Source organism: Caretta caretta, chromosome 5, assembly GCF_965140235.1.
Source record: "Caretta caretta isolate rCarCar2 chromosome 5, rCarCar1.hap1, whole genome shotgun sequence".
Taxonomy (NCBI): domain Eukaryota; kingdom Metazoa; phylum Chordata; order Testudines; family Cheloniidae; genus Caretta; species Caretta caretta.
Window position 1 is genome coordinate 35332599 of NC_134210.1, and position 27928 is coordinate 35360526.

At 45.6% G+C, this 27928-nt stretch overlaps 3 protein-coding genes across 3 annotated transcripts in view; all 3 read right to left on the reverse strand.

Moving 5' to 3' along the window:
- Positions 1-235: 235 nt before the first annotated feature.
- MCIDAS (multiciliate differentiation and DNA synthesis associated cell cycle protein) lies at positions 236-8515 on the reverse strand. Its single transcript, XM_048851586.2, has 6 exons — positions 8171-8515; positions 7348-7433; positions 3164-3236; positions 2499-2707; positions 2048-2158; positions 236-1786 (listed from the first exon to the last, which is right to left on the reverse strand). The coding sequence occupies exons 1-6, from the start codon at positions 8370-8372 to the stop codon at positions 1334-1336; spliced, it is 1134 nt and encodes a 377-aa protein (XP_048707543.1). The 5' UTR covers positions 8373-8515; the 3' UTR covers positions 236-1333.
- A 3535-nt stretch (positions 8516-12050) lies between these two features.
- On the reverse strand, positions 12051-14893 carry CCNO (cyclin O). Its single transcript, XM_048851593.2, has 3 exons — positions 14554-14893; positions 13466-13651; positions 12051-12982 (listed from the first exon to the last, which is right to left on the reverse strand). Exons 1-3 carry the CDS (start codon positions 14890-14892, stop codon positions 12503-12505), a joined length of 1005 nt encoding a protein of 334 aa, XP_048707550.1. The 5' UTR covers position 14893; the 3' UTR covers positions 12051-12502.
- A 3422-nt stretch (positions 14894-18315) lies between these two features.
- Positions 18316-27928, reverse strand: part of DHX29 (DExH-box helicase 29) — a 36095-nt gene continuing 26482 nt past the window's right edge. Inside the window, exons 21-27 of the mRNA XM_048851588.2 lie at positions 27448-27672; positions 25480-25616; positions 24702-24795; positions 23376-23678; positions 21288-21419; positions 19850-19946; positions 18316-19106 (exon numbers count right to left, since the gene is read on the reverse strand). Coding sequence (XP_048707545.1) covers positions 19051-19106; positions 19850-19946; positions 21288-21419; positions 23376-23678; positions 24702-24795; positions 25480-25616; positions 27448-27672 — 1044 coding nt within the window. The 3' untranslated portion in view covers positions 18316-19050. The remainder of the gene's footprint in view (positions 19107-19849; positions 19947-21287; positions 21420-23375; positions 23679-24701; positions 24796-25479; positions 25617-27447; positions 27673-27928) is intronic.

The following is a 27928-nucleotide window of genomic DNA, read 5'->3' on the forward strand; positions in this document are numbered from 1 at the left end:
TCAGTTCAACCTTTGACTTTGCTGTTTGCACTTCTCTTTACCAGACAGAATTCTCCTGCATGTTCGCAGGCAGGGTCTCTTTTTCCTAAGGCTTTATCAGAACAAGTTCCGGTAAGAAAGATCTTCTTCTTCTACTGTTATTGAACACGCTGTTATTTTTTCACAGACCAAAGTAAATGAACATGCCTGATGCAAAACCATGCTTACTTGACATTATTTTTAAAAATCCATTGTAATTTAATGTACAAAACCATTTAGTGCTCACAGTAGGTGTAAAAATACATTTACAATTGTATACAAGACAGTCTCTAAAATGTGACCTTGTAAACTTCCCGGATTTAAAATTCCAGTAATAGTGAAGTGTAGTATGCTTAATATACTTCCAAGAGTGTGTGCATTTCCCAAGATGCTATCGATCATCATTATTTTATTACCTCACATTCGTTCTAACAAAACTGCTGCGAGAGAAACCAGGCAACATCTTTCTTTCAAAGATATCTCAAGAACAGTAATACTACTGCTAATAAACAATGTCTGTGAAGGGACACCAACAACCCGAAAGCCACGATGCTGTGTGAAAATGTTCTATCTGCCCTACCACGATCACTAGAAGTGAGGGAAGTTGCTGCGGCATATGTCTCCCCCATCCCTCCAGTTCGTTTGGGGTGTGTATTTGACTAGTTGTGTGTACAGTCAGTTTTGCTGTTTCCCCTTGTGTAGTTAGCTGGTGGCTGAAAAGACCCTCGTAACCATCAACAGGGGAGCAGAGAACCCCTTATTCACATTTGAATTTTTTTTAAAAAAAGTTTCAAGGCTCACACTATTTACAGGGTTTTAAAAAAAATCCACATGGATAGTGTCCCTTTAAGTATCTAGCATAATGACAGGTTTCAGAGTAGCAGCCGTGTTAGTCTGTATCCGCAAAAGGAAAAAGAGGACTTGTGGCACCTTAGAGACTAACCAATTTATTTGAGCATAAGCTTTCCTGAGCTACACGAAAGCTTATGCTCAAATAAATTGGTTAGCCTCTAAGGTGCCACAAGTCCTCCTTTTCTTTTTAAGTATCTAGAGTATCTCTCTGAACCTGCTCAAAAGTTGAAAAGGTCACAGCAATGGCTTCAAAAGAAAAAACACACCACAGCTGTATTGTGGTAAATGCTTCTTTTCCTTACCAAAAAAAAAGTGCTTCCAGTTTTTGCGACAGACAACGTCCTGTAAGTGGAAGTCACCTTGGGGGACTAGGGTCGGCGGATCAGTGCTAAGTTCAAGTGCAGGCAGTGCGAAGTTTTCATGGGAGACCTTGGCCAGTGTAGTTAGCTGATCGTTTCCTGGCTCAGCTGGGAACCCATCTAAACTTGTAGCCCCCGGTGGCTGTCCTGATGGTGAAAGCATTTCCCTGGGGGAAAGCTAGTGTCCGGATCGTGCCGTGATCTGTGATGGAGGTCCTGAAAGACACACCTTCCTCCAGCTCGCTGTCACTCAGGTCCACCGCGCTGCGGCTGCTGCAAGTCTGCAGGCCGCTGAACGCCCCGTACATGTGAATAGCCTGGCCCTGGCTGCCCGGAGCTCGTGCTGCCTCCGCCTGCAGCCGCGGGCGCTTCGCCTCTCTGTGCTCATCGATAGCCTGCAGCGCCGCGTTACAGGTGTCTGAGATCTCCCGCAGGATTTCATCCACTTCTGCGCAGTCCTCCTGCCTGGCCGCGTACAGCTGCTCCAGGCTTCTCTTAGCTGAGCTCCTGGGAAGGAAAGCGTCGGCCCCCTCCTTGGACTGGTGGATCATCAGTTTCTGTGGGTAAAACAACATGCAACTGGCTGCTTTAAACCGATCGCCGTGGCTCCCACTGGGCGCATCGCGTGGACCGGGGAGGTGCAATACACCCGCGTGGGAGCTTAGCTTCGGCTCTGGCTCCGCGTTTCCGGCCTCAGGGCGCCCCCTGGGGGTCTCAGGGCTGCAAGCCTCGAGCAGTGAAAGGAATCGCTGCATGTCATTGTCACTTTTGTACCCCGAGGACGGTGCTTTGGGAAAGAAACCTGGAGGAACACTTACATCGAGCACACAGGCCAGCTGCTTCGCCTGGCTAGCTAGCTCCTTCAGCTGCACGTTTCGTTCCTTCAGGGAAGTGATCTCTTCCTGCTTTTGGGTTAATGTCACGTGCAGCTGTTGAACGACAAGGTGTCAGTTTGAAATCAAACATTTCCTCTACCGTAGAAAGTCAGGTTACAGCTGGCACGCGTGCTCACACGCTGTAGCGTGCCCACACCGTACACAAACCGATGTAGCCTCTTTACTTTTGCAAACAGTATTGATCAGTAACTAGGGACCGTTCAGGAGACCACTTTGCTCAACAGAGCTAGCCAATGGTGCGCAATATGTGACATTGGGATTACTCCGCTATCGAGCCAGGACCAGTTAGTTTGGAAGGAATATAGGACGTAGGCAACCCCGTCTGAGTAATCTCTGCAATACCTGAGCAGAATGATACGTTCTACCTTCATACCTGATTATTTTCCACCAGTGCATCCCCTAACGCTTTCTGGTTTTGGTCTGCCACATCTTTCCAGTACTGTTCCGCGGAGTTTTGCAAGTTCATGTGCGGAAGAGGATTGTTTTGTGACCGTTGAATACAAGGGCTAAAGGCTGATCCGTCGCCGAGAGGAAAAGTGAAGTCCGCCGTGTCCAGTGGAGGTGGCATTAAGGAGGATGGGTCTATGGAGGAAATCACAAGGGTGAGCTCATCATATCTCTTTACGCGTTCGCTGCTAGACCTGACACCGACACTCAAGTTCTTGCTGCTACTACAGTGAATCGTAAAGATCTGAACTGGTGTTTAATTCAGTCGTGTGAGTCTGGACACCCTACTAACGTACCACACCATTGGTATGCACCAAACACGCATATTTCGTTTGCATCTCCTTGGGGGGCTCCTTGGGGAACAACATTTAAAAAAACAATATGTCAGTGCAAACTTTTCTTAACGAATGCTAGATTGGTGCATTCAGTTATGTAATGTCCAATGACTAAACTGATAGCAAATTAAACTGGTACCCAAAAAGGCAAAAGCACCTGAGGGGACCAAAATGCAATGTCTGAAGCTAGGGGACCATAGGCAGCCAGTGCTCTGTATGAATAAGTGTGTGAATATGCAATAAGAAAAGTACTTGCCACATATAAAACTATCGACAGCATCTCTGAACTCCTGGAAGTCGAACTCGGGTTCAGGTTGCAAGCAGTGGCTCTGAAACATGTAAAGGAAACATAGAAGTTAATCAGTGCATTCAGATTCGCCAATCAGATCTGCCCACACACTAATGACGGGTCTCCGGCGCTGCTTCGCTTCGCTTGCCGGTGTGCACACGCTCTGTTGTGCGCACACTCACATACCTGGAACTCTAGCCCCCAAGCTGGACCCTGGAAAGGGCAAGCTTGTACTGCCATGGTCAGGGTAATGGCTGATGCGCAGCGCTTAGTGTCTCTACCAGTATAAAGGTGAATGTGGCAGGTGACTAGTAATTGGGAAACCTCTGATCCGTTAACCACGTTAGAGGCTTTGGCCAACTCTGCCGAGTCCCTCGGATGCGGCCAACCCCGGTGGCACGCGTTGCTACAGCCTGCCTGCCCCGCGGCCCCCCATATAGGGTGCTTACTCTATTCTCATTGGTTAGCAACACGAGCCAACCGTATTCGGCCAGCCTGGGCATTCCTCCAGAGTCAGTGAAAGATTAACCCGGGCGCTTCTGCTACAACAGCATTTCTCCCACACCTCGCTCTTAGATACTGTGCGCCCAGGCAGGTGTCTGTCTCCAGAGAGCCTCCTGCCTTCCTACGGATCGCTTCATTCCTTCACCGTTCTTCTCCTCTCTTCCACTCTCTCTCTCTCTCTCTCTCTCTCACTCTCTCTCTTTCTCCTGATTTTGGATGGATGGAGGAAAGCGCACTTTCTTGTGCACCCCATATAGCATTCTGTATGAACAGTACATCTGTGATCGTGGACAGAAGCACAGTGTGGACAAAGAGCATCCTGGCAAATAACAGTCCTTTAAAACATGAACTTAGCTTGTGTGCAATTGCACGCCGGTATTGACTACACCGAGGGGAAAGGAAATTGTGCAAAAAAATGTGTACCGTAATTCAGCTCATGTTGTATGGAGAATTTCCCTACGAGTGCTTTCAAAGGAAACTGTATGGCAGAGAGGATTGTGTGCAGTGTGGTTACACCTTTTTAAAATTTCTTCTTCCTACATTCAATCTGCCATCCATTTGTCAGCTCCACTACACAAAGGAAAGCTCCAGACACAACAAAAGCCCCACCTGTGTTCTCTGGCATCCTCCCTCTCAGATTCAGCTGGTACTGCAGAGGACACAGCTAGCTGTATATGTGTCTGTCATGTATACATTTCCCATTTTTGTTTCAGATCTTATGTATTAATCTTTTAAACATGCAGCAGCAAGACTTCTAGCTAAAACAGAGCAACCAGGACATACCACTTTGCTCTCATTCTCAGATTCTGGATCCTGGTAAAGGTCCTCATCCTAATCTTTCAAGGCCTGAATGGGGTTGGGTCTAGCTATCTTTGAAGCCATCTCCCTTTCCATCACCCATCAGCTGTGATCAAGAGGGATGCTACTATTAATGAACCTCAGAGCCTAGCTTTATTGGTCTGGACACCAAAGTCATTGGGTGTATCATAAATACATAGAAAGACATGACCTAGGGACAAGATTCTTGTGGTAGGAGACCCTCCTTAGAAATGGAGATCAGGATGAAAGCAATATGTGTCACTTTTAAGGTGCAGTGCAAAAGTGTCTCTCTTTCAGCAAGCGTTGCCCAGACAATGAGGGCTGCAGAATAGCCCCGTTCACACAAGATACACAATAAAGAATAACCCCTCTCAAGAGAGCAACATAAGGAGGGAGAGATATAGTGGGCCTTGGATAGAAATTGTGCCCATTTTACAGATGGGGGAACTGAAACTCAGCGAGGGTAAGTGACCTGCAAAGAGATGTCTGTGTCACAGCTGGGAATGACAGACTAGAATTCAGATCTCCTGTCTCCTAGTGGTTCTGTACTGTAACAACAGCATCACGCACCCTCAGTGAGCAAGCACTGCTTTCAATAACCCCTTTTCCTACATCTGTACCAGTTATCTTTTTCTGATCTCCCGCACTTTTGGAGTGAACCCCAGTAATTTTATCTTCATTTCAATCCCCCAAAAGGGAGTGTTTTGACAAGTAAAGGGGCAAAGCGCTATTGAGCCAAATGCCTATTCACACAGGCTCTGTAATTCAGCTCAGCTTGAAAAAAGAGCGTGCTGCAAAACTTTTCAAATGGTGTAGCTAATGCAGGGAGCTTTGAAACAGTAGTGTAGGATTTTTCATTCATTTTATTAGTGCCTAGTAGATAGAGCACTGGACTGGGACTCAGGAGACCTAGGTTCTATTCCTTGCTTTGCTATTGGCCTGCTGGGTGACCTTGGGCAAATCACGACTCTGCCCTGTGCCTAAGTTTCCCCATCTGTAAAATGGGGATAATGATACTGACCTCCTCTGTAACACACTCTGAGCTCTACTGATGAAAACTCCCCTAGAAGAGCTAGGTATGATTATATTATTCCAATAGCATCCAGAGGCCCCAATCACAATCAAATCCCCATTGTGCTAGGAGTGGTACAAACATTGCAAGAGACAGGGCCTCCCCCCACCCCGCACGACAATCATGTGAGGAAAGAGATGGTGGCATAAACTAGCAGGGCTGAATGGCTTGGAGTAAACTTAAAAATAGAAACTCTAAGACAAATAAACAGATACAATAGAGAGTAGAGGTTCCTACTAGCCCTCCACCTACTCCTGTCTGTGGATTGCTTCCAAAATGCTAGGCAGTATTTGTTTTGATTTATACATTTCTTATCCCATTTCGGGAAGAGTCTCAGCTCAGCCTTAGGAGTGGCTGATTTCTGACCCTTTTGTAACCCAAGACTGCTCATCTACTGTTAGAGCAGGGGTTCTCAGACTGTAGATCGCAACCTCATTTTAATGCGGTCACCAAGGCTGGTGTTGGCCCTGAAGCCCAAGCCCCACCGCCCAGGGCTAAGGTCACATGGCCCCCACCCAGGGCAGAAGCCTTTGGGCTTCAGCTTTGCTTCTCCGGCCAGGGCAGTGGGGCTCGGGTGGGCTCGGACTTCAGGCCCCGTTGTGGGTTAGTGTAGTAATTTTTGTTGTCGAAGGGGGTCCCCAGGCAATGAAGTTTGCGAACCGCTGTGTTAGAGGTTTCTGCCTTACTCTCTAGAGGGCCTGAATGGGCCAGATCCAACGCTCACTGGTGTCACTGGGAGTATTTCCACTGATTGCAACAGGCTTTGGAGTATGCTCCATATCCGCACCAGGATGAGTAAGAAAGAGGCCAATGTCTGTCTGTAGTAGCTAGCTGTTTCCAGAGCATAGGCACTGAGTGCCCCCTTCTCCAATTCCCGCACTGGGTCCTTTGTCTTCGCCACACAGCCTACAGCTGCTAGTCGTCCCTAAACCAACCCATCTGCTGCAACGGGAGAGGGTGGGACAGAAGGGAGAGCCCGGGGATGAAGCAGAGCCAACACCCAGCCTGGAGCCGGCAGCGTTCTATGAACCGTCAGCACCTGTTCCGAGCTGGAACCAGGGGGAAGAGGGTCCTGTCTGACTCTGGGTTTGCAAAGCAATAATCGCTTGATCCCTGTTGGCTCGTCCATAGGATCGCCTTGCTGCACGTGCAGAGCCTGCTGTTCGGGGCATGACTGACCTGCAGGTGATACTTCCAAACGGAATGCACAGCGAGCTCATTAACCAGCTCCCCTCTCTTTGCAGCAGCCAGGGAATCAAGGACTCCTTGGGGTGCTTTGGGAAGATGGCTACGTCTTAACCTTTATGAACTACCCCAGAAGTCAGCAGGAGAATTGCCAAAGGGAGTGCTATTAAAGGGCAAGCACTTCAGCGTATTCAGAGACTCATCCCCCGCTGGCACTGATATCTACCAGAATGCCAGGGCGGCTTGATCTTTTCTCAGCTGGAGTTTACAAACCCCACCCATCGCGCATTTCGGAACGGATTGGCTATAGCAAGTAGCAGTCCTAGCTACCTGCCCGTTCATTTAAAGGCTGGTTAACCGCAGCTTGCCTGAGAAGAGCGAGGAAGGAGGTAAGAGAAGCGGCTCGAACGTGCGTGGAAATGCCTCTTCTTCCATTGCGAACGCCCGTGCTTCAGATGAAGTTGAGGAACAAGTGCATCTGAATTAACGGGGGGAGACTCAGAGACTGCCTCGTGGGGGGGTGTCCGGGGAGGCGAGAGGGTGTCAAATGGGGAGCGGAAGACTCAGTTACCTGCGGGGCAGCTGCAACACTAGAAGTCTCTTGCTGAAAGACCGAGGTGCAGTCTGCTAAATCTTGCCAGTCGATAGTAGCAAGTGCTGGGGTGGGGGGAAGAGAAACAGACATTTACAACAATGCTCATTGTAGGTGGCAAGTGCTGGGGGTGGGGGGAGAGAAACAGACATTTACAACAATGCTCATTGTAGGTGGCAAGTGCTGGGGGGAGAGAGAAACAGACATTTACAACAATGCTCATTGTAGGTGGCAAGTGCTGGGGGGGGAGAGAGAAACAGACATTTACAACAATGCTCGTTGGAGGTGGCAAGTGCTGGGGGGGGATAGAAACAGACATTTACAGCAATGCTCGTTGGAGGTGGCAAGTGCTGGGGGGGGAGAGAAACAGACATTTACAGCAATGCTCGTTGGAGGTGGCAAGTGCTGGGGGGAGAAAGAAACAGACATTTACAGCAATGCTCGTTGGAGGTGGCAAGTGCTGAGGGGCGCGGGGGGGGAGAGAAACAGACATTTACATCAATGCTCGTTGAAGGTGGCAAGTGCTGGGGGGGAGAAAGAAACAGACATTTACAGCAATGCTCGTTGGAGGTGGCAAGTGCTGAGGGGCGCGGGGGGGGGGGGGGGAGAGAAACAGACATTTACATCAATGCTCGTTGGAGGTGACAGGTGCAGGGGAGAGCAGCAGCCCCTTCCACGCTCACTTTCCGCTCTTGCCCTGGTCCTTGCCCAGACGGGTGGCCAGAAGAGGCTAGGAGCAAGCCCGGGGGACTCCTGCTTCCACACAAAGCGGGGAAGGGGTTTCGCAGTCCCCACAACTCACCGAGCTCTACCGTGGCGGGCGGCTGGTCACTGTGAACTGCCGCCGGAGCGGCGCTGGCAAAGCTCTTCCGCGGCGCGGGACCGTCTCCCGGGCGCACCTTCCTCTCGAGTCTGGCTGGCTTCTTGCCGAGCCGGCTGCCCAGGTCACCCACCCTGTTGGGACAGATGCTGTCAAAGGCTTTCCGGCCGCTGCGGTTCCGCATGGCGCAGGCTGGACCCGGGGCCTTAGCTTAGCTCTGGCTTTGGGGACCCAGCGGCTCTCTCCGCCCCGCTCTTTGCTGGCAGACCCGTCCGGCGCCCGGCCCAGCGGCTGCCCATGGCCGTTACCGGGCTGGTTTTGACACCGTTGGAGGGGCCCCGACCGGTCTCCAGGGCAGCGGGTCCAGGGGGAGCGGAGAGGGGGGGTGACTGGAGAGCGGGGGCGGGGCTGGCTGCGGAGTGAGCGCCAGAGGTGGCGCCTTCGCCTTGGCACAATCTGCGCCCTGCAGAGGCGCTAACAGTCAACCCGGCAACAGGGCATCGCCCGGGCCCTGCAGCAGCGGCCGCTTTGCGCCCTTGCAGCGCACATTGGCGCCGGCATCCAACCGGCTTAGCCCAGCCCCGGACCAGAACCTGTTCGGCTGGACTCTCGGGCTCCAGCGCGCCAGGGGTCTGACGGGGCGCACAGCCCCGCCGTGCAGCAAAGAGCTGGGGAGTCACGGGCTAAGGGCTCAGAGAGCACGGTGATGGGCGATACTCAGCGGGGCCATAGCTAGGGACCTCCCCGTGCAGGACGCCATCGTGCGAGAGGTGCCGTTATTAAAAACATGACTCTGACAAAAAGGGGGGGAAAGATGTAACTACCCCAGAACCATGAACATCAGAGGTGAAACCTCGTTAGTTCCTCCAGACGATCCCTCCACCAAAGCAGGATACCCCCCTACATTACATTGTCTAGTGCGTGGTCCGGAGGCATTTTAAAGCCAAGGCCCCTTGTCTCTATGCTTTGCATTGTCCCCCTCATGTAGATTGTATCTCCCTGACTGTTTGTTTGGTCTGCAGAGTGCTTTGTACCTACATGCTCGCGTGTGAGTGCTAACCCTAATCACCAGTATCTGTAAAAGACGGTGTCTTCCGAAAGCTGTAACGCAAACTTCAGCAATACCCCTGAGCGGGACACAGCCCTGTGCGCAAAGAGATCAGCACAACTAGCTGTAATGATGGCTAGGCATACGATGTCTTGCGAAACGCACAACCCGGACCCGCTAGCAGGTGGCTCACAGTTTAAAGAGAAGACAGGTAGCAACTGTGTTTGTACAGGGCCTAGCACAATGGGGTCCTGGTCCATGACAGAGATTCCTAGACCATATAATAATAATAATTAATAATGAATAACTAGTGCCCCCCCACAACGACCTACAGAATAGGAGAGGACCCTAGAAAAAAGCAGGCGGTGAGGTTTTTCAAACCACCTGTTACTTGAGAACACTGTACATTACAGTGAGAAATAAATGCAAACAAGTCTGTTTGGGTGTGTTAATATATGTTTTTAAATGACCCTGACACATTTAAATGCCTTGCACTCTCTACACAGGTGGTCTTTCTAGTCTCCTAACATTACAAGTGCATCAGGTAAGGGTGCCTTAAGAGACTGAAACATTTGGATCCCTCCTAGTAGCATTTTAGGTCCCTATCTAAAACTGTATCTGCAGGACTGCATTTCCAAAATCAAGCTATAGGTTTGTCTTTGCTGGGCCCTTTTTTTGTCCATTTATGCCTCAGTACATTCATGACATTTTAGGGTCGGGACCAATCAAAAACTAGGGTGACAGCAGAATCAAGAAGGAGAAACAATGATGTCTGAGGGTAATGTCTACACTGCAACGTAAACCCAGGGTTAGTGGGACATGAGTCAGCTGACCCTGGGTTAGAGAGCCCAGAGCTTGAGCATCCACACTGATTAACCCTAAATTAAGATTTTTCTAACCCCAGGGTTTGAACTTGGGGCTCTACTATGTACATTGCAGCACACAGACCTGAGTCAAACCAGCTGTAGCACAGGCTCCTTTGCACAACGTGGCCACTCTCAGCCTTTGACTGTGGTGCACTGTGGGAAAACTTGTCTGTCCAGGGTGCGGGTTTCGGGAAGTTTGAACAGCCCACCAACACAGCCTGCCAAGGAGTCATTTTGGTCTGCGTACTCCCAGCTACCAGAGGCAGTGACACAGAGGGAGGCACCTTTTCAAGAACATCTTTTGCTTGCTCAGCGCTTTCCCTCCTGTGTCAGGAAATGGGCAGAGCTTCCATGAGCGCTGGTGGACATTTTGAGGGCGTTTTCTGACCCACCTAAGGCACCTGACAGAGCTTATAATAAGAAAAGGAGGACTTGTGGCACCTTAGAGACTAACCAATTTAGTCTCTAAGGTGCCACAAGTCCTCCTTTTCTTTTTGCGAATACAGACTAACACGGCTGTTACTCTGAAACCAGAGCTTATAATGGAGCAGGAGGAGGAGAACACAGGCATGGCAGACTTGAACTGGCTGATGCTGCTTATGACACTCCGTATAGCTGCTGATGCCCCTCTCCCATCCCCATAGACTGGAGCTTCTGATGCAAGGCCACAAACACAGATTGGTGGGATCACATAGTCATGCAGACCTGGGAGGATCAACAGAATTTTTGCAAGAAGAAAGCTACATTTCTGGAGCTTTGTGAGCAGCATGCTGCTCCAACCCTACAGTGTAAAGATACATGTGCCTTACCTGTCCTGAAGCCGGTTGTTGTTGCTGTCTGAAAGCTGGCTACCCCAGACTGCAACAGGTCCACTGCAAACCAGTTTGGTGTGGGGAAGTCAACCGCGGGTAAAATGGTGCCAGATGATTCTGAGGCAATCGGACCTGTGATTTACCCCAAGGTGGCAGGCATAAAAGATATTCCTAAAGTAATTGCTGACTGTCAGAGAATGGGGTTTCCAAACTGCACCAGGGCCCTTGATGGGACTCGGGTGCCCATAGTTTGCCCTCCTCGACGAGCTCATGAGTACCTGCAAAGGGTAATACTCCATTGTTATACAAGCCCTTGTGGACCACAGAGGTCAGTTTATGAGTGTCGGTGTGAGATGCACTGGAAAAGTTCACAATGCAATTATTTTTTGCTGAACGGGCATCTACATCCATGGATAGGCTTGGACACTAGTCCCACCAAATGACATTGTCATAAATTGAGTTACTATCCCCACCATTATTCTTGGGAACCCTGCATTTCCCCTTTTGCCTTGGATTATCAAACAGTACCTTGATTTCAGAGGCCCTGACAAAAGACTGTTTAATTACACTCCCAGGCAGTGTAGAATGGTTGTTGAATGTGCTTTGGCAGATTGAAAGCCCACTGGAGATGTCTACAAACCCATTTAGATGGCAGTGTCATTAATACGGTCCACATCACTGTGTCCTGCTGTTCTTTTCACAATCTCTGTGGAGCCAGAAGTGAGCCATTTCCCCCAATGGACCGATGGCAGTGAGAGGCTGCTGAATTGGTACCCCCAGCCAGAAGGTGCCCCTAGCATACCTGGAGCTGGACGCACCCAGGCAATAAGAGTCAGAGGTACTTTGTGCTCCCATATTATGGACTTGCACCGCCCAGGGAAAAAGGGGCAATAGTACCCCTATGAACGTACTTGTGGGGGGTGAGGATGGGGCTCATTCATTGTGCTACATCATCTAATTTTTCAGATGTGGAATATAAGCAAGATGATGCAAATGAATTTTTAATGGAAAAATAATACAATCATACATCATTATTTTCTACCGGTTGGTATTTTTTAAGACCTGTCATAGTTGTTAATTCTTTAGCAATTAATTTCCTCTGTGGAATATGTACAAAATCGGAAGGAAACAGACCATCATTGAACAGTGACAAAAAGTTTATTAAGAAATGCCTATACAGTACTTTTATTCTTCCCCTGGCTGCTGTTAAGGTGTGCTTAGTGAACCATTTTCTAAATAATTAAACTTTACAGTACTTGGATTATATACACTATTTATACAATGAATGTAGATATATGTCAGTGCAATTAACATACAGTAACGAAATGTGCAAAATGTGATTTAATTTTTGTCATATATCAAAACCAACACTGTAGAGTTCAAATAAATACAAATATAATACATTGATTTAGTCAACTAAGCAAGAGAATGAGGCCAATACTGTCATCTTTAGAGGTATAGCAATTCATAGTTTATAAAAATACAATGCACTGATGAAAGGGAACCAAATTGCTCTGAAAAGGAACCAAATTGCTCACAGCTGCTTCAGATGCCATAAGAGGATTTCAAGTGTGTTGGTTCAGTTAGCTTAACTTCCCAGCTGCAGGCACTTTTCAGACATCTCCAGGGGTAGTACATGTGGTAAAGAATCTCCGTTTAAAGACACCAGTAAATGCAGTTTGTCCGTGCAGTCCTGTAAAACCCGCTCCGGGTAGCCACTTATATGCAAGTCCAGTGGGTTTTGGTGGTGCAACATCTGGTCTGCCACTCCCAGGGAGCAAATGGCCAGAAGGGAGGGGGCATATTTGTTAAAAGCATAGTCGGCCATGCTAAGTTCGGCCATCCCTTTGGCCAGAGCTTTGGCATTGTTTGCCTCCCTGGCATCTGCCTGGCAGGACTCCATACGCATGTGGGTGAAGTGCTCCAAGAAGAAGTTGATGGTCGGTGCCCCCAGGTTGAAGTGTAGTTTGCTTAGGATGATGCATTCCAGGTTGCAGAGCTGCTGACGGGAGAAGACGTCGCAGCAAAGAGCTAGGAGCTGCTTCACTCTGGGCGGATGCACTTCCACCTGCAAGACACGCCAGCAGAAACATCCCTGCAGTGCAAGCAGAGCCCGGGAAACAAATACAGCATTGCTACACAGGCAGGGAGCAACCCGCTCCAAACAGGCAGAAGGCGGCTCTGAGCAAGAGGCCGGCCCTGCAGTGCATCAACTGCAGGCAGGCCACAGCATCGGAGAGCTTAACTACCACTGCCCAAGCGCCCCCCTTCCCCGCGCAGTGAAATGACACAAACCCAGCGCTGTGGGCCTGAAGCCTTCTTCAAAAGCAGAGGAACTTGCGCGACGCCAGCAGGGTTACGCGCCTGAGCGGTTTCCCCAGAGATCTCTTGTGGCATCAGCCTTGTTCCCAGAGCTCAGTTCACCTCTCGAGTTAGGAGGAGGGAAGCGTTTGTCCTGCGCTCCTTCTCTCTTCCCCGACGGTGCCTGACGTGCCCGTCATGTGCACCCAAGCGAAAGGGGCCCCCGCCGCCCGCGGCTCATGCCTAGTACCTGTTTGCACGCGATGAAGAGGGAAGTGACTCCCAGCAGCTGGAAGCAGTCGGCAGCCACTGGGGTGGTGGTGAGGAATCGGTCCAGGGTATTCACTGCCAGGCACAGGGACTCGAAGGAGAAGCCGAAGTGCCGGTGCACCGGGATCAGCCAGCTGATCAACTTACACCGGGCCTCCGCCGTCACCTGCAGGAAAGAGAAGAGCTCAGTAAGCCACATGACACCTCTGCAAGGTGGGAATTGCCACAGACTAGGCTACAATGGTCCTGGATACTGTCCGGACAGCTAAGCCATAAGGCTGAACGATTTCAAGTGGCCAGACAGTGCTGGGAGGCGTTATTACTCACTCTGCCTCCCCATGGCCACAAGCAGGGCACTTCATTGTACTGCGATAGCCTGTTTAGTCAGGATGAGGATCTGGGCACCTGCAATAGATCGCGAGGCAGCATACAATGTGCACTGAAGCGAGCCGGGGAGAGGGGCCTATGCAAAACCCAGCGCGGCCTGGACGTGTATGTACCGTACAGGCTAAACAACGATGCGTGTGCGAGGAATGGGCAGTGACAGGCGTGTGCACGCAGGGTAGTGAGATGAAGGTGCGGGAGACTGGAAAGAGAGGAGGGCAGGGCGCACGGGACGGTGCAGCGCCAGATGAGCGTGCCCAGGGGGCAGCAGGAGTCGATGCTGCGCACAGAGCCAGAGGGACACGCATATGGCACAGCCAGGGAGCCCGGGGCAGGCGATATACAGCACGCGGGGGAGGACAGCGCCTGGAGAGAGAGGCGGCGGCTGGGTGTCGATGAGCGTTTCCGCGTGTGCAGAGAGAGCGACGGCGAGGGGCTTGTGTGTGCGGTGATATGGCCTGGACGTGTCTATGGAGAGTCCTGTGTTGCGTACAGCACACAGCATGAATGCCCAGGATCGGCCTGCTTCAGACCGGGCTCTGTGGAGCGCGGAGAGCACAGCCCGTTGGGTGGCCGGGGCTGCGCGGGGGCCCGTTGGGTGGCCGGGCCGGGCCGCGCGGGGGCCCGTGGGGAGCCCCGGGCTGCGCGGGGGCCCGTGGGGAGCCCCGGGCTGCGGTGTCCTACCTGCGGCTGCTGGGCCAGGGGCTCGCGCGGGTGGAACTTGCCCTCCAGCCCCTTTCGGAAGCGGTACCAGCTGGCCCCGTAGTCGCGGAAGGCCTGCAGCTCTAGCCGGGCGGCGGGCTCGGGGCTGCCGGGGGGGCTGAGCCCCGAGGCGTCGCCCTGCAGCGGCAGCTCCCGCGGGCAGCTCGGGCACTTGCTCTTCTTCACGGGCGCCCGGAGGCCGAGGTCGCGGCAGAGGGGCTGAGCCCGCTCCGCGGGGGTCGCGCCCGCCGCCCGCCGCCGTTTGCTGGGGGGGCTGCGCGGCCGGCCCGGGCGCTCGTGGCTCAGCGGCCGCGTGACCATGGCGCTGCCCGGCCCGTGTGAGGCGGCTGCCGCCGCGCCCGCCTATTTAGCAGCCGCCCAGCCCCTGCTGCTGACATCACCCGCGGAGCTTTCCCGGCTAAAGACCCGCTCGGCGGGCTCGGCCGCCAGCGCCGCTCCGGCCCATCGCCCCGCAAGCCGAGGCGGGGCCAGGCGCTGGGGCAACGGGGCAGCGCTGCCACCCCGCCAGCAGCGCGAGTGTAGCCGGCACCAGGCGGAGCAGCATCGGCGCCGAGCCCCAAGCATCGCCGGCAGCGCCTCTGGGTGCTGGGAATGAGCCCGCCGCGGTTAGCGTGCAGCCTATGGGGGGGGGGGAAGCCTTGCGAGGACACGTCTCACCCCTCCCGTATTGAAGCGCCTAAACCCCCTGGGCAGTGAGTTGGCCACGCCGTGGCACTGACGATGGGGCCAGGACGGGAGTGACCGTTCTGGGTAATAAACGCTGTACAGCCGGCTGGACACAGGGCTACAGCTGCTGGGGCTGGTTTTACCACAGGGGGCCTGCGCCCATTGAAGCCAGTGAGTATTGCCCGTGACTTCCGTGGGCATGGTAGGATCGGGCCTCTCCAGACAAGCCTGGACAAAGAGTCGTCAAGGTCGGCGCTAAATTCCGAATGAGTTCGATGAGAGTGAGGAGCTTTTTCCTGTCCAGGGCTGAAGTAACGCCCGTTCAGCCTAGTCATTAACCCCCTGCCCCAGCAGTACGGCGCGTGCAGGCAGCCACGGAAGGGCTGGATTTGTTTCGAGACCTGGGATTTGTTTCGCTTTAGGAATCGAAAGCATCATCGGGAACTCTCCGCAAAACCTCAGCGCCTTGCGGTGACTTAAACAGGCGTGAGGGGCACGGCGGATGCTGAACCCCAGCGGCTGAAGTTGTTGGACTTTTCCAGCTGGGGTGTTTCGGAAGGGAATGACTGATGAAGTGAGCTGTAGCTCAGGAAAGCTTATGCTCAAATAAATTGGTTAGTCCCTAAGGTGCCACAAGTCCTCCTTTTCTTTTAACAAACAAACAAAAACTCCTGGGAATTTAACACCTGGGAATCCAACCAGTCTTGCTCTGTCTGAATTAGCGTCTTTATTCCAGATTTCCAGGTGATCCTATTTGTATACATATAAAAGCGATCAATTATTCGTTACAATTATAATAATTTGAATAATCAGAAATAACATTTCTTCATATTTTCTGCATTTTTGATTAAAACCCACTGGCTACTTCATTCAACATTTTATTGGCCAGAGAACCATTTAAATGCTGTAACACTGGGGAATGGAAGTGGTGAAATTATGTGAGGGCGTTACTTTATATAGAGATTTAAGGCAAATGTCTTCTGCCTTCCACCTTTCTGTCCGGCAGTTTTTCAGGTTCGCCTGTTGCCAATTTGCACGAGGGGATCTCATATATTTCAGTTACTTTGTATTGCAGACCATACAGAAGCACTATCCAGGACACACGAATCTCTGAAAAAAATCTTCCATATCACCGGTGTTACTTTTTACTGACACGGGCTGGATCGCGTTATTCCCAAATTAGAGTCATGGGCAGAGCAGGGAAACGGCAGCGTCTCCCTTTAGGGACCAATTGAAACGAGAGCCACGCCTAAGGCTTGTGTGCCAAGCAGCTGCTCTATCAATGGTACCCGGATGATGGGATTTGAGCACGCCTGCTGTGGGCCTGGAAAGGCGCGCATAAGGAGGGCTCCCCAGGGAGTGAATGAATAACTCCAACGAATGAGCGCAGAAGCAGGGAGGAGAGGAGCAGGAGGAGGTAGGCCGGCCCTCCACGTTGAGCCATGAGGCCAGCGATTCTCCTAGAGAACAAAGCACAGCACTACCTTTACAATAAAATACATTCTCCAAAGAGCTGCACAGAGACTTCTGTTTGAGATCACAATCTGTTATATGTAGTTTATGTCTGCTAAATGCTTTACCTAGATCAAAGTTGCTGCCGAAGGGCTGAACTAGAATGTTTATCAAAAGATCACACAAAGGCTGTTTCTTTACACAAGGAGCAAGGATCAGAACGGAGTGAAATGAGCTGTAGCTCCCGAAAGCTTATGTTCAAATAAACTGGTTAGTCTCTAAGGTGCCACAAGTACTCCTTTTCTTTTTGTTAATACAGACTAACACGGCTGTTACTCTGAAAAGTGCATTATAGAAGCTGAAGGCGGCTATAATCATTTGTAGTTTCTGTACCTATGCTCTTCCATGTAGCCGGTTGACCTCTTCTTTAGTAGATATTTTCCAATAGCTTTCATGGGTAAGATTCCTTATTAGGAATTTCAGTAGCCCCAATTGGAAAAAAAAATACAAAGATGGCACCTTTGGTTAAATAGGACAACACGTTTTATATATAGTATTGTTGGTGCAGTGTTCCTACCAGGATGTCAGAGAAACAAAGTGGATGAGGTAATGTATTTTATCAAAGTCTGTTGCCACACACAAACTTTAGAGCTTATACAGGTGGAGAAAAGCTCTAAAGCTGGTCAATCACCAACATAAGTTGGTCCAATGAAAGATATTACCTCATCCCCCTTGTCTCTCAAACATACCAATGGATGAGGACCTTGTCCACTCACTGCTGTGGAATTTTTAATCCCACCAACATTTGCAGATATAAATGGCAAACTTTTATTCTTCAGAAATAAGACTGATTTACATTTAACATGCCACATTATAGACAGGTGAGAGAAAAGACATCTTTTCTGTAATCAGACTACTGAAATAAATTTCTTATTTGCATGTCAACAGGAAAAAGATGTAAAAGGTAAGACCTGCCAAAGCAATCAATAGGAACTATTAAGCTGAATGGTTTATCATCTTGAACTTTGATCAGTAGGATTGCACATTTAATATTTTTATTTAAAGGTGGTGTCATGCACAAAAAGTGATCTGCATATAGGTTTGAAAAACCCCTGACGATAAAAGCATGAATACACCTAGAAAACAAAAAAATGATTCTGGCTCCAAATTAAAGGGTTAGAAGTGATATTTTCATTGTAGGACATTGAATAAGCCATTGCTTTTTATAAAAGGCAACTCAGTACACTTTATAGTGGTGAAAGAAAAAAAAAAAGCACTGGCCAACTTCCCTAGAAGCTCAGAACACCAGTAACCTTTTCACAACCTAGGGAAGTGTAGCTGGGTGGAGAATTTGGCTACTTTTATAGAATTCTTACTAAGTCACACTTGGCTGATCATCTTGCCTCTTTTAGTGGTCTTTAACTGCTGCATTTTTTTCTTATAGCATGGCTTTGCAAATTTGTACGGTTACTGCCAATGAATGTCTGTTAGATGGTTCAACATATTCTGGTCTATTTTGTACAGTGTGATCGTTCAAGAGCACGTTGGGTTTTCCTCCTTGCCCTGTCTTTCTCAGGTGGAAAAAAATACTATTAACCCCCTGGAAATAGGAATAATTATTTATTAAATGAAGAAAACTTCAGCATTAGTCTTCAGTCTGTAAATACTGTATTCAGGCCCAACAGTGTTAGTTAGGTTAATAGGAGAAGGGATTTTGAAATCCCAATGAAATTCCCAAGCTGAAGACTGCTGATCTGCAGTTTGTGTTCCCAGGTTTTCATCTCATCAGAGTGAATCATATAGAAAAACGACAATGTTCTTAAAATGTAATGCTTAAATCTGCTATGGAATAAAAGTCTACAGCTTAAGGTACAAAGCAGTGAAGTAATGTTTTGGCAAATGCACAAAAATCTGTTTGGTTTTCAGTTTTTACATATCTAAACAGGACAAGCTATTTTGTATAGCAGTTAAAAGCTATTCCATACAGATTCAGAACCTGATCATGAATTTCTCGTACATTACTAATAAATACCTTAAACTGAAACAAAGCAAATTTGATTTAGTCATGTTCACTTTTATGTTGAAAAGGTCTGAATTACTACCATCATTTATACATTCAAACAAATGGCACCAAAATTTATTGTAAACATAATACATTTATGATCATAATTAAAAATGACCTACAAAATTACTTCTATGTCAAGTTCATGCAGCATTCCCAAGTTATGGCTGGTATCAACCACATTTTAAACATTGAAATACTTTAGCTGAAGTCTTTTTTAAGCATAATTGTTTTCCTGCCACTATTGAAGCTTTATAGCTTGTTACTGAGCTCCAGTTTCAGCTGGCATTCTCTGTTTTTATCAGTTCTTTGATGATGTGTAAAATCTTGTCATCTAGGGAGAAAAAAACAGAAGTTAGTGGGAAAAACCCTAAATTTAACAAAAGGAGAGAGATGGGTATGTAACTCTCAGCAATTTAACACGGAAAGCTTTAATTAGCTAGGCTGTGTCAGACTCAATAGTGAGGCAACAGTGCATTCCCTGAGAGAGCTGGAGAAAGAGAAGAGACCAAGACTTTCACAGATACATTTCACTCCAGTTGGGATTTTAAATTTCTTGACATTTCTCTGAAGCTTTAGACGCATGGATTATGCCCACTTATCCCTTATTATTCTGGGGTTGTCATGTAATCCCTTCCACACTATTTACCTATAATTTTATCAGTCCATTGCACATTGTCTTACTCCCTACCCCCATAGCTGGGCCACAGCTGTATGTTAGAATTCATCCATGCCCATGAGAACACCCTGACAAATGGAAACTAACCTCTATTACTGCTACCATTAACATTATCATTGTAGAGAGTCAGTCTATGTCAGATACATCTTTAAAGAGACAATTACATATAGCCCCATATTTTTGGGGTGATGCCGTGAAGGAGACCTAGGTTCAGTAATGACCTTTTGGGTTTCTATTTCTTATGAGAGTTGAATTAGGCACACCATGGCTACAATGTGGTCTCTTGAGCAAGGATGAAGTGTATTAGTATATTTGTTTAAAGAACTATACACATGTTGTACATACACAATGTATATTTATCTCACTTTTTTATGTTGATAGTATAGCAATACAATTACCTTCAAGTGACATTTTAGGATTTTCAAGTTTTTTCTTTAAAACAGACTCAATGAGAACCCTCAGTTGTTTGAAAATTACTGCAATCTTTACAGGGGCCTGTAGAAAGAAGATAAGAGAAGATTAATATATTTGCATTTTTCTCAAAGCAGTTTCTTATTGAGGAAACCCAAGATTAAAGCTTAGCCATCACACAAGAGGCTAAGGACCCAATCCTGCAAACAATTATGCACGTGCTTAATTTTTGTGTATTCCTAATGAGGTCAGTGGGACTAAGCATGTATTTAAGTTAAGCACATGAGCAGTCCCACTCACTTCATTAGGAGCAAGGCCTAAAGTAACTCAAAGTGCTGACCAGGAATTTAATATCACTGCCTGTACATTACAGACCAACATTATAAATATACAGAGTGGGCAGGGGGAGTGAGGAAAAAAAATTACAGACATAACAGACATGGTAGATATCTGATACCCCCTGTACTTAAACTATCACCTGCCTGCAGGCTTTAAAAAAAACGTGTGTATTTTTGCCCAGGAAAAATGTGGATCTCAAATTGAATTGGTTAATAAGAACATATGATTCTCTCTCATTTCAGTCACACAGCTTTCTGGCTGTGTTACCTGTCCTTCCCTCAAAGAAAGGCCGATCTTAAAAATTCTGTGTGTGTTGAATAACAAGTGCATGCAGTCATTAACTGGTGTTTCCTTGTCACAACATTTGTATCTCATTCTGAGTTTCAGGGAATGCTTACATAAAATTAGCAACATGCACTCTTCCTAGGGTGTAGCATGAGGTGCAAATGAACAGAGCTAGAAGAAAAAAAATGTAACCAGTTTGACAGCAGGTGCGCAACTCTCATATTTCTTCAGGTGGCCAGTTTTCACTTTCAGCCTCAGATTAAATGCATTCAGAAAATGTGTGTAGAATGTCTTCTGTTTCGAAAGAGAGCACAAGAGTGTTTATTTTAAATCTTAGATGTTTCTCACAGCTTTCACTTGCAAGACTAATCTCATCTGAGATGTAGATCAATGAGATTACTCAAGGGTTTAAAGTTAAGCAGGTGCCTACACATTTACAGGACTGGGACCTATGGCTTCAAAATGTTCCAATTTAATACATTTTCAGTTATGACACTTACTGAAAGCAAGTATTTCCTCTTCCCCCAAATCAGGTAAATGTGCGTGTTTCCAATAGTATCTATTCTCATAATACCTCAATCTTTCTTCATGAACAAAGGCAAACATTCTTTTTTAAAAATAGCATGCAATTACTATTAAATTACTTCTGCTATTTCTTGGAAGCAAATGACCTTATTACATATGTAACAAAATTCCCATTATTTCGCTTAACTATCTTAAACTCACACTTCAACAATATGTTTCAGGTACAAAATGCACAGCCATTTAAAGGCACAAGAAATAACCAGAACATACATGTACCTGAAAATGGATCCAGCCATCAACAGACAGGAGGCGTTCACGGTGCTGAACTTCTATGTCTCCACCAAAAAGTAAAACTGGAAAGGGGGAAATTAAAGTAGTCTCTCTCAAGTACACCTTGGCATATCTTATCTGCATATAAACACAAACGAACAAAAGCATTTAAAAACTACAACATCGAACTGGAATGCTACTTTCATGAAGCAAGTTGTCAATTTTTTCCCCTCTGAGACATCATTACATATGCTACTTATGTTAGTAAACAGTGAAAGAATGTAGGCTATGCCCAATTATTTGCCCTATACTTTGTGTGATATCTGTTAGTCTTTAAGGAAGGGAAAAAGGCTTATGCCACTGGGAGAAATTTTCCTTTCGTGATCCTTCAGAGGTGAAATTTAAAGAGCACTGGACGAATAGGAAGACTACAATTATGTAGTTAAGATTATAAACAAAAGATAATGGTAGCCTACAGCAGACTGTACAAAGGCTATGAATATACAGCTGAATGTGCAGTGTTGAAAGGGAAATAACATTTATTGGAATTTGAAAATTTAAGTGGGTACAGTCAGAAAATTAGTTTAATCCATATATACTTAGAGATGCATGCAGTCTATATGCACGGCACTACTGTTTTTTTCAGGCAAGCCAGGATCAATATTGCTTGCCAGAAATTGTTTCCTGATCCAGTGAACGTTTTCAATGCAAAAAACCCCTATTAGATTTAATGCAACAAGGGGTTTTATACCGAAAGTCTCAAAATATACACATCAAAAATAAAGTTTCTTTTAGAATGTTTTTATAAAAGCAGTCATAATATAGATGGTTTTACTCTCTGAGCAACTGAGGGGACTATACATACATTAATAGGTCTGAAATGTATTAACACTGATCAACAGTATTTTGTTTGCATAAAATTTATCAAACAACATGTACTGAACAAGGTTTCTTTCCTTGATAATCCCATTCCCACTGACATGCCTGGGCCAACCCCCCTCCCTGAGATTTGCTCCTTTTGTCTCTTCTCTTCACCTGTGCTTTTAGGCTTGGCAAATCTTACATTTCTTAAAGTATTTTTCCCCCTTTTCTTGAAATCTATTACTTTCAGTAACTATTCCTAACTTGTTCTCAGCAGTCTGTCAATTCCCTTTCTAACTTTAGCTGTTGTCCTACATCTTGCTTTATACTGCAAGCTCCTGGGGCAGGGAATGTTGTCTGCTCTATTTGGAAAGAGCTGTGTGTACGTACTGCATTACATATCATTAGGTAGCTTAATACTGCCTTACAATAAAATGTCCATTGGTACGACAACAAACACTTGAAAAGAATTGCTGTATAATTTTTTTACACTGAGATGAAACATACATCTTCACCAAAGAGACACCACACAGATAAGCGTGTGGAAGTAGGCGGGAAAAGGTGAGCGACAAAATGCAGCTCAGTTGTGAAGTTCAGCATGTCTTGGATTTCACAATTTTTGTGAATATGTTTAAACTTAAGCTAGTTAGTTAGTATTTCTTCAGGACCGAGAGAGGGCATGCAAGGGTTTAAAAAGGCCCTGCTGAAGCATGTTTTAAGGACTTAGAGGTGAGTAGGGACAGATAGCATAGTACAGGTCAAAGTACGACTGTGTTACTTTGACTACATATTTTTGACACTTCTAACTATGTCACCAAACAGAAAAGTGATCAATTTTTTTTTTAAATAAACAGTACTATACACAATACATTAACGCTTTGTGAAAAGTTGACTGATAAAGAGTAGGGTATTTTCATTTGTAAGCTTGTCAGTTTAGTCAATATTAGATTTATTGGCCTACATTTCTAGCCACATTTGTGTGTGCCTTATTTAGGACCTGGTGCTTTTTTTAAAGCACACGGATTTCAGGGACAAGGCATTGATGGCTCTTAAGATGAACTGGAGATCCAAGTATATTTCACATTATGTTCCATTTATATAGCACTACAGGCATGTAAGGTGTTTGCAAATTGATAAGTCCTGGTCTAATGGCGTTTACACCAATGTGCAACTGCTTTCAAGATTGTCACATAATTGCCTCTAATTAATAAGATATAAATACAAGATCCTTACCTTCTCTTGGTAGAGCAGCCATCCATATGTCTGCAAATCTCTGTTTACAGAGGAGGGATGCACTTGTGCTTTACCTTGAGCAGTTTCCACCATGCATGCCAATTTCTCTGTGATATCTACAGATTTCGTATACATTATCTTCCCCAAGTTGTCATATAGCCCAGCAGTCAGCACTGCTTTAAGAAGGGCTATTTCCTGAAGAGAAAGGGATTGTGTGGTTCCATTTCCTTCCCACCTATGATGAGTTGCAGGTGCTGCAAATCCTGCTGCCCTGACCACCTTTATCAGTTCTTGTTTCACATCCTGAAATTAGTTTTGATCAAAACAGGTACATTAATAACTTAATAGTAAAATACTGATTATAAAAAGGGACACTATCAAGCCACCAGCACACTCAGACTCCTCCCCAATATTCCCAACTAACAGTGAAGAGACTCGGAGACTTATCTAGAAAAAATTAGTCATATCTGCAGAGGCCTTGGAATCCTGGCTGCTTGGATGAGTAACCGAAACAAAATCAGGATTTTAAGATTCAGACACTGAGAACGTGGGGCTGAAAGTGATGCAAGTATGTCTCTGTTCTCCCAGCTATTTAGAAGGCAAATTGACAGCAAAAAATGCACACCTTTATGTTACGCACTCTTCTCCTATTTCCTGAGGATCAGTCCTGGAAAGGACTATTGGAGCCTTAATTTTGGAGGCAAAAATGCATTTAGAAAAGTCAGGATTTGGCATCACAGAATCATAGAAATTCAGGGCTGGAACGGACCTTGAGAAGTCATCTAGTCCAGCCCCGCATGCTGAAGCAGGACCATATATACCTAGACTATCCCAGACAGGTGTTGGTCTAACCAGTTTTTAAAAACCACCAATGATGGGGATTCCACAACCTCTCTTGGTAATCTATTCTAATACCTATCATCTTCCAAGCTTGACAGTGAAATACAAGTACTTAGTAAATATAAGGAATGATACAGTCTAACCATGTGTTATTTTATTTACCCTTGTTAAGTAATATTTTACCTTACAAGTTTTATTTTGTGTAAAGTGCTGTAGTATGAACTTCGTCAGAGCAACTCTATGCAAAAGATATATATCAATGGGGCTTGCACCTCAAAAAGTGTAAAGGACAGATTTAGCCAGTCTCAATAAGAATCTAAGCTATCCACCCACTCTCAAAATTCTATTTGCCCATATTTGTTATCTTGTCTGTATACTAACATGAGTACTGTATATCACTGCTTTAAAGTTATATGCTGAATTTTCTGAGGGAAATTAACAGTCATCCTTCCTGGGCAGAATCACATGGCTTGTATCTTGATATACCTCCAGAGTTAACAGCGAGGTTCTGTTAAGAAAATTCCTTCTGCAGTAAGCCATTTCAGTGCGATACCCTCCTTCTTGACGAGCCTTTTTCCACCTAGACAAAAAATCTTGGTTTACTACAATTACAAAAGTAACACTGATGGCTATCACAAAGAGAGGAGGAATCCAAATTCAAATACATAAAAAAAAGTGATAATGGCTCTTACAAAGGATCCTCCAATGACTTAATAATAAAACACTAACTGGTATCATCCGGATCAACAATGTATGTCTACCAGAGATCAGGAGAGGACAAGCATTTCACAGCGTGTAAAATTACATGCCCATGAATAAACAACGGTGTTTCTTCTATAAACTGGCAGATGATTGTATGTTCGGACAGTTGCAGACAGAATAGCAATGTTCCTGGCTGAAAGTCATGAAGAATGTAACTTTAATGGGTAGTTGTTGGGGTTTTTTTGGGCGTTTGTTTTAAAGTGTAGCTCACTACAAAACAGCTACAGAAATACCGGAAGCATCAGGACACCACAAGCAGTATGCTTCTGCATTGCTTGCCATAAGTGGTATTAGAAGGCCAAGTGACTAACCAGCTAGGCCATTTATTAATGCTCAAGTAGCATAGTACTTATCACACATTTCTGCTATTATAAAAGGAAATTTACAAAACCATTTAGGATCATGTATTTAATAGCAATATTTAAAGGATACAACATTACTGACAGTCAATCAAAAGGTTCTATTTGCTTTAAGTTTTAATAGTTTAGAAAAGATTATTTACCCTAGATATGCACTGTAAATTGTCAGATGATCTGAGTTTGCCAGTGCCAGGGAAGATTTTGCAAGATCTGCTTCATCTTTTCTACCAATTGGTGTAGTAAAAGGGGATTTTTCTGTCATTACAGCAGCTAAAGTTGCCTGTAATCAATAGCAACATATTAAGAAGTTAAAGTATAAACATCATATAAATAAAATTTAAATTATTATTAGGCTTCAGGCTTTTACCACACTAAAAATCAATCTAGATTTCCTGTTTCAACAAGACTTATCATATTCCTTGTCTTGCTTCACACTAAGTCACAAGGATAGAGTGATTGCATTTTATATAGTATGTTACAGTGTCAGATTCACTGAAGACATTGTACTTACATAGCACCTTGAAATATTTTAAAAAGTACTTTCCTGCCATTAGTTTATCAAATCTCAACACTTGTGTGTGTGGCAGGTAAGTATTTTTATACCTTTTCATAGATAGGTAAAATGAAGGACACAGAAAATAAGTGACCTGCCCCAGATCAAACCAACTCAGTGGTACAAATGGGACTAGAACCATAGAATCTGAACTCCTAATTCCCTTTTTTAACCAAGGGATCACACTTCCTCTTACTATGTACAGTCAACTAGGATTATGTGAAAAGTGTAAAGACAGTCTATTGTATAATGATAATTTTAAGGCTGAACTGAGTCATGTAACAAGACCTGATCAGGTGTAATAGTAGAATAAAGTGCAAATCTTTGTCTCAGATCCGCACTTCATGGTAGTTCCTTGATTTAGTAGAATTTTGTAATAGTGATGTTCCTCTCACACTGTTTCTATATCAAGTACAGTGATATCAGAATGATGATACTTGAAAATTATTGAAGTACTATTTTAGTAGTGAAGAGAGGCATTTTGATAAATGGATTGCAAAATTAGCTAGATTCACTCCTAGGTCTTTGATAGGAACTACAGGCTCTTATAGTGAAATAAATATTGAATAGTTGCATCCTGAGTATTTCATTTATATAAAAGTTTCCCTAAACACAAAACCTATACACAACCATTTGTTGGTTTTTGCTATTTTTTTGGCAACTAGTGGGATTCTGTTTTACACAGGGGAATCAGATTAAGTTGTATATGGTGCAAAGGATCTAAATTGCATTTGAGCTATTGCTATATTTGCTGCGGGGGGCGGGGGGCAGTTTCCAGCACTAGTTGGATATGGTGAAAATGGGTGAAATGAGTTTGCTTTAGAAGGGAAGAATGAGTGCTACAGATTGACACTACCTTGAACTGTTTGTTTTTAAATAATTTAAAGAGGACACTAATCTGAAGTCTGTCAATTTAAAAAAATGAATTAAAAAGTAGTTTCATGTCCCACATTAGCACCTGAATGCAACAAAAATCATAAGGTGTTTAAGATTTTGAAAGTATTTTCTCTCCCCTGTTGCTCTGTGAAACAAAACAAACAGGAGAGACTGAAAATGGAGTACGCACAAGTGCTGCCAAATGTTCAAAGTAAAACAAACTGAAAAATAACTAACTAACTATCTTAAGTACTGCTTGTAACAACAGTAGGTCAAAGTTTCAGACAGATGTGACTTCAATTGTCATTGTCCCTTTAAAATCGTGAAGAAGATAGTTTATGTTAACACTGCACTTCATAGGCTCACTAATAGATAGAATTGGAAGAGTGACTAGAGCACTGAGTCTGGCCACTTTCTTTTGTGTGCATGGGGACAGGAGGTGAGGGAGAGTATTGATAAATAAAAATACCAGTCAGCTTTCTTAAAAATAAGCATAGAAACAAGAGCACTACCCAAAAATTGCATCTATGTGTTGTGTCCCTATTTCCTATATTTTATTCCAAGAGTTTTTGTAAGAAAGAAAATTTCACAGAAATTCACCCATAAAAATTCACTCTCAAGGTTTTTAGCATTGTTTTTATCATAACCATCTAGATGAAAACTGCAATACCTGTCAACTTACCACAGGATCCAAGCAACCAAATATAGCACCAAATATAAGCATTTTGCCAATTTTTACGTTGACAGGTAATGCTGCAAGGTGCTGGCCCAATGGAGTCAGTTTGGGCTCACTTAATTCACAAGCCCCAATTTTCCGTAGCAGGTTCATTGCATTGCTGATTACTTGGGGCTGTGGAGGGTCTAATGCTCTGGAGAGGAAATCCTCAGGAGAACCAAGATTGCATTTCTGTGGATTAAATGGATAGACAATTCAATTTAAACTATCTAGAAAATATTAACCAAAAGATAACAACAAAAACAGATATTTTAAAAACGATATGTTGCCTATTCAGTCATTCTGAGATCAATCATCCTCCTCTTCCCCCACCCCACTCATTCATCTTCCTCATATGTGCCAAGTCTTCCCTGATGCACGACTGCAGCAGGCCAACACAGTGACATTAGGATGGATCCACTGTAGAGGGAGGGCCAGAGTGCAGAGA

Excerpts from the sequence above, each read along its gene's own strand:
- MCIDAS (XM_048851586.2), bottom strand. The coding sequence starts at position 8,372 with ATGCGGAACCGCAGCGGCCGGAAAGCCTTTGACAGCATCTGTCCCAAC. Across the intron at positions 7,434-8,170 it reads GCCCGCCACGGTAGAGCTCG|CACTTGCTACTATCGACTGG; the intron begins GTGAGTTGTGGG and ends CCCCCACCCCAG. Across the intron at positions 1,787-2,047 it reads AGCTGGCCTGTGTGCTCGAT|AAACTGATGATCCACCAGTC; the intron begins GTAAGTGTTCCT and ends TTTTACCCACAG.
- CCNO (XM_048851593.2), bottom strand. The coding sequence starts at position 14,892 with ATGGTCACGCGGCCGCTGAGCCACGAGCGCCCGGGCCGGCCGCGCAGC. Across the intron at positions 13,652-14,553 it reads CCCTGGCCCAGCAGCCGCAG|GTGACGGCGGAGGCCCGGTG; the intron begins GTAGGACACCGC and ends TCTTTCCTGCAG. Across the intron at positions 12,983-13,465 it reads TCTTCATCGCGTGCAAACAG|GTGGAAGTGCATCCGCCCAG; the intron begins GTACTAGGCATG and ends CGTGTCTTGCAG.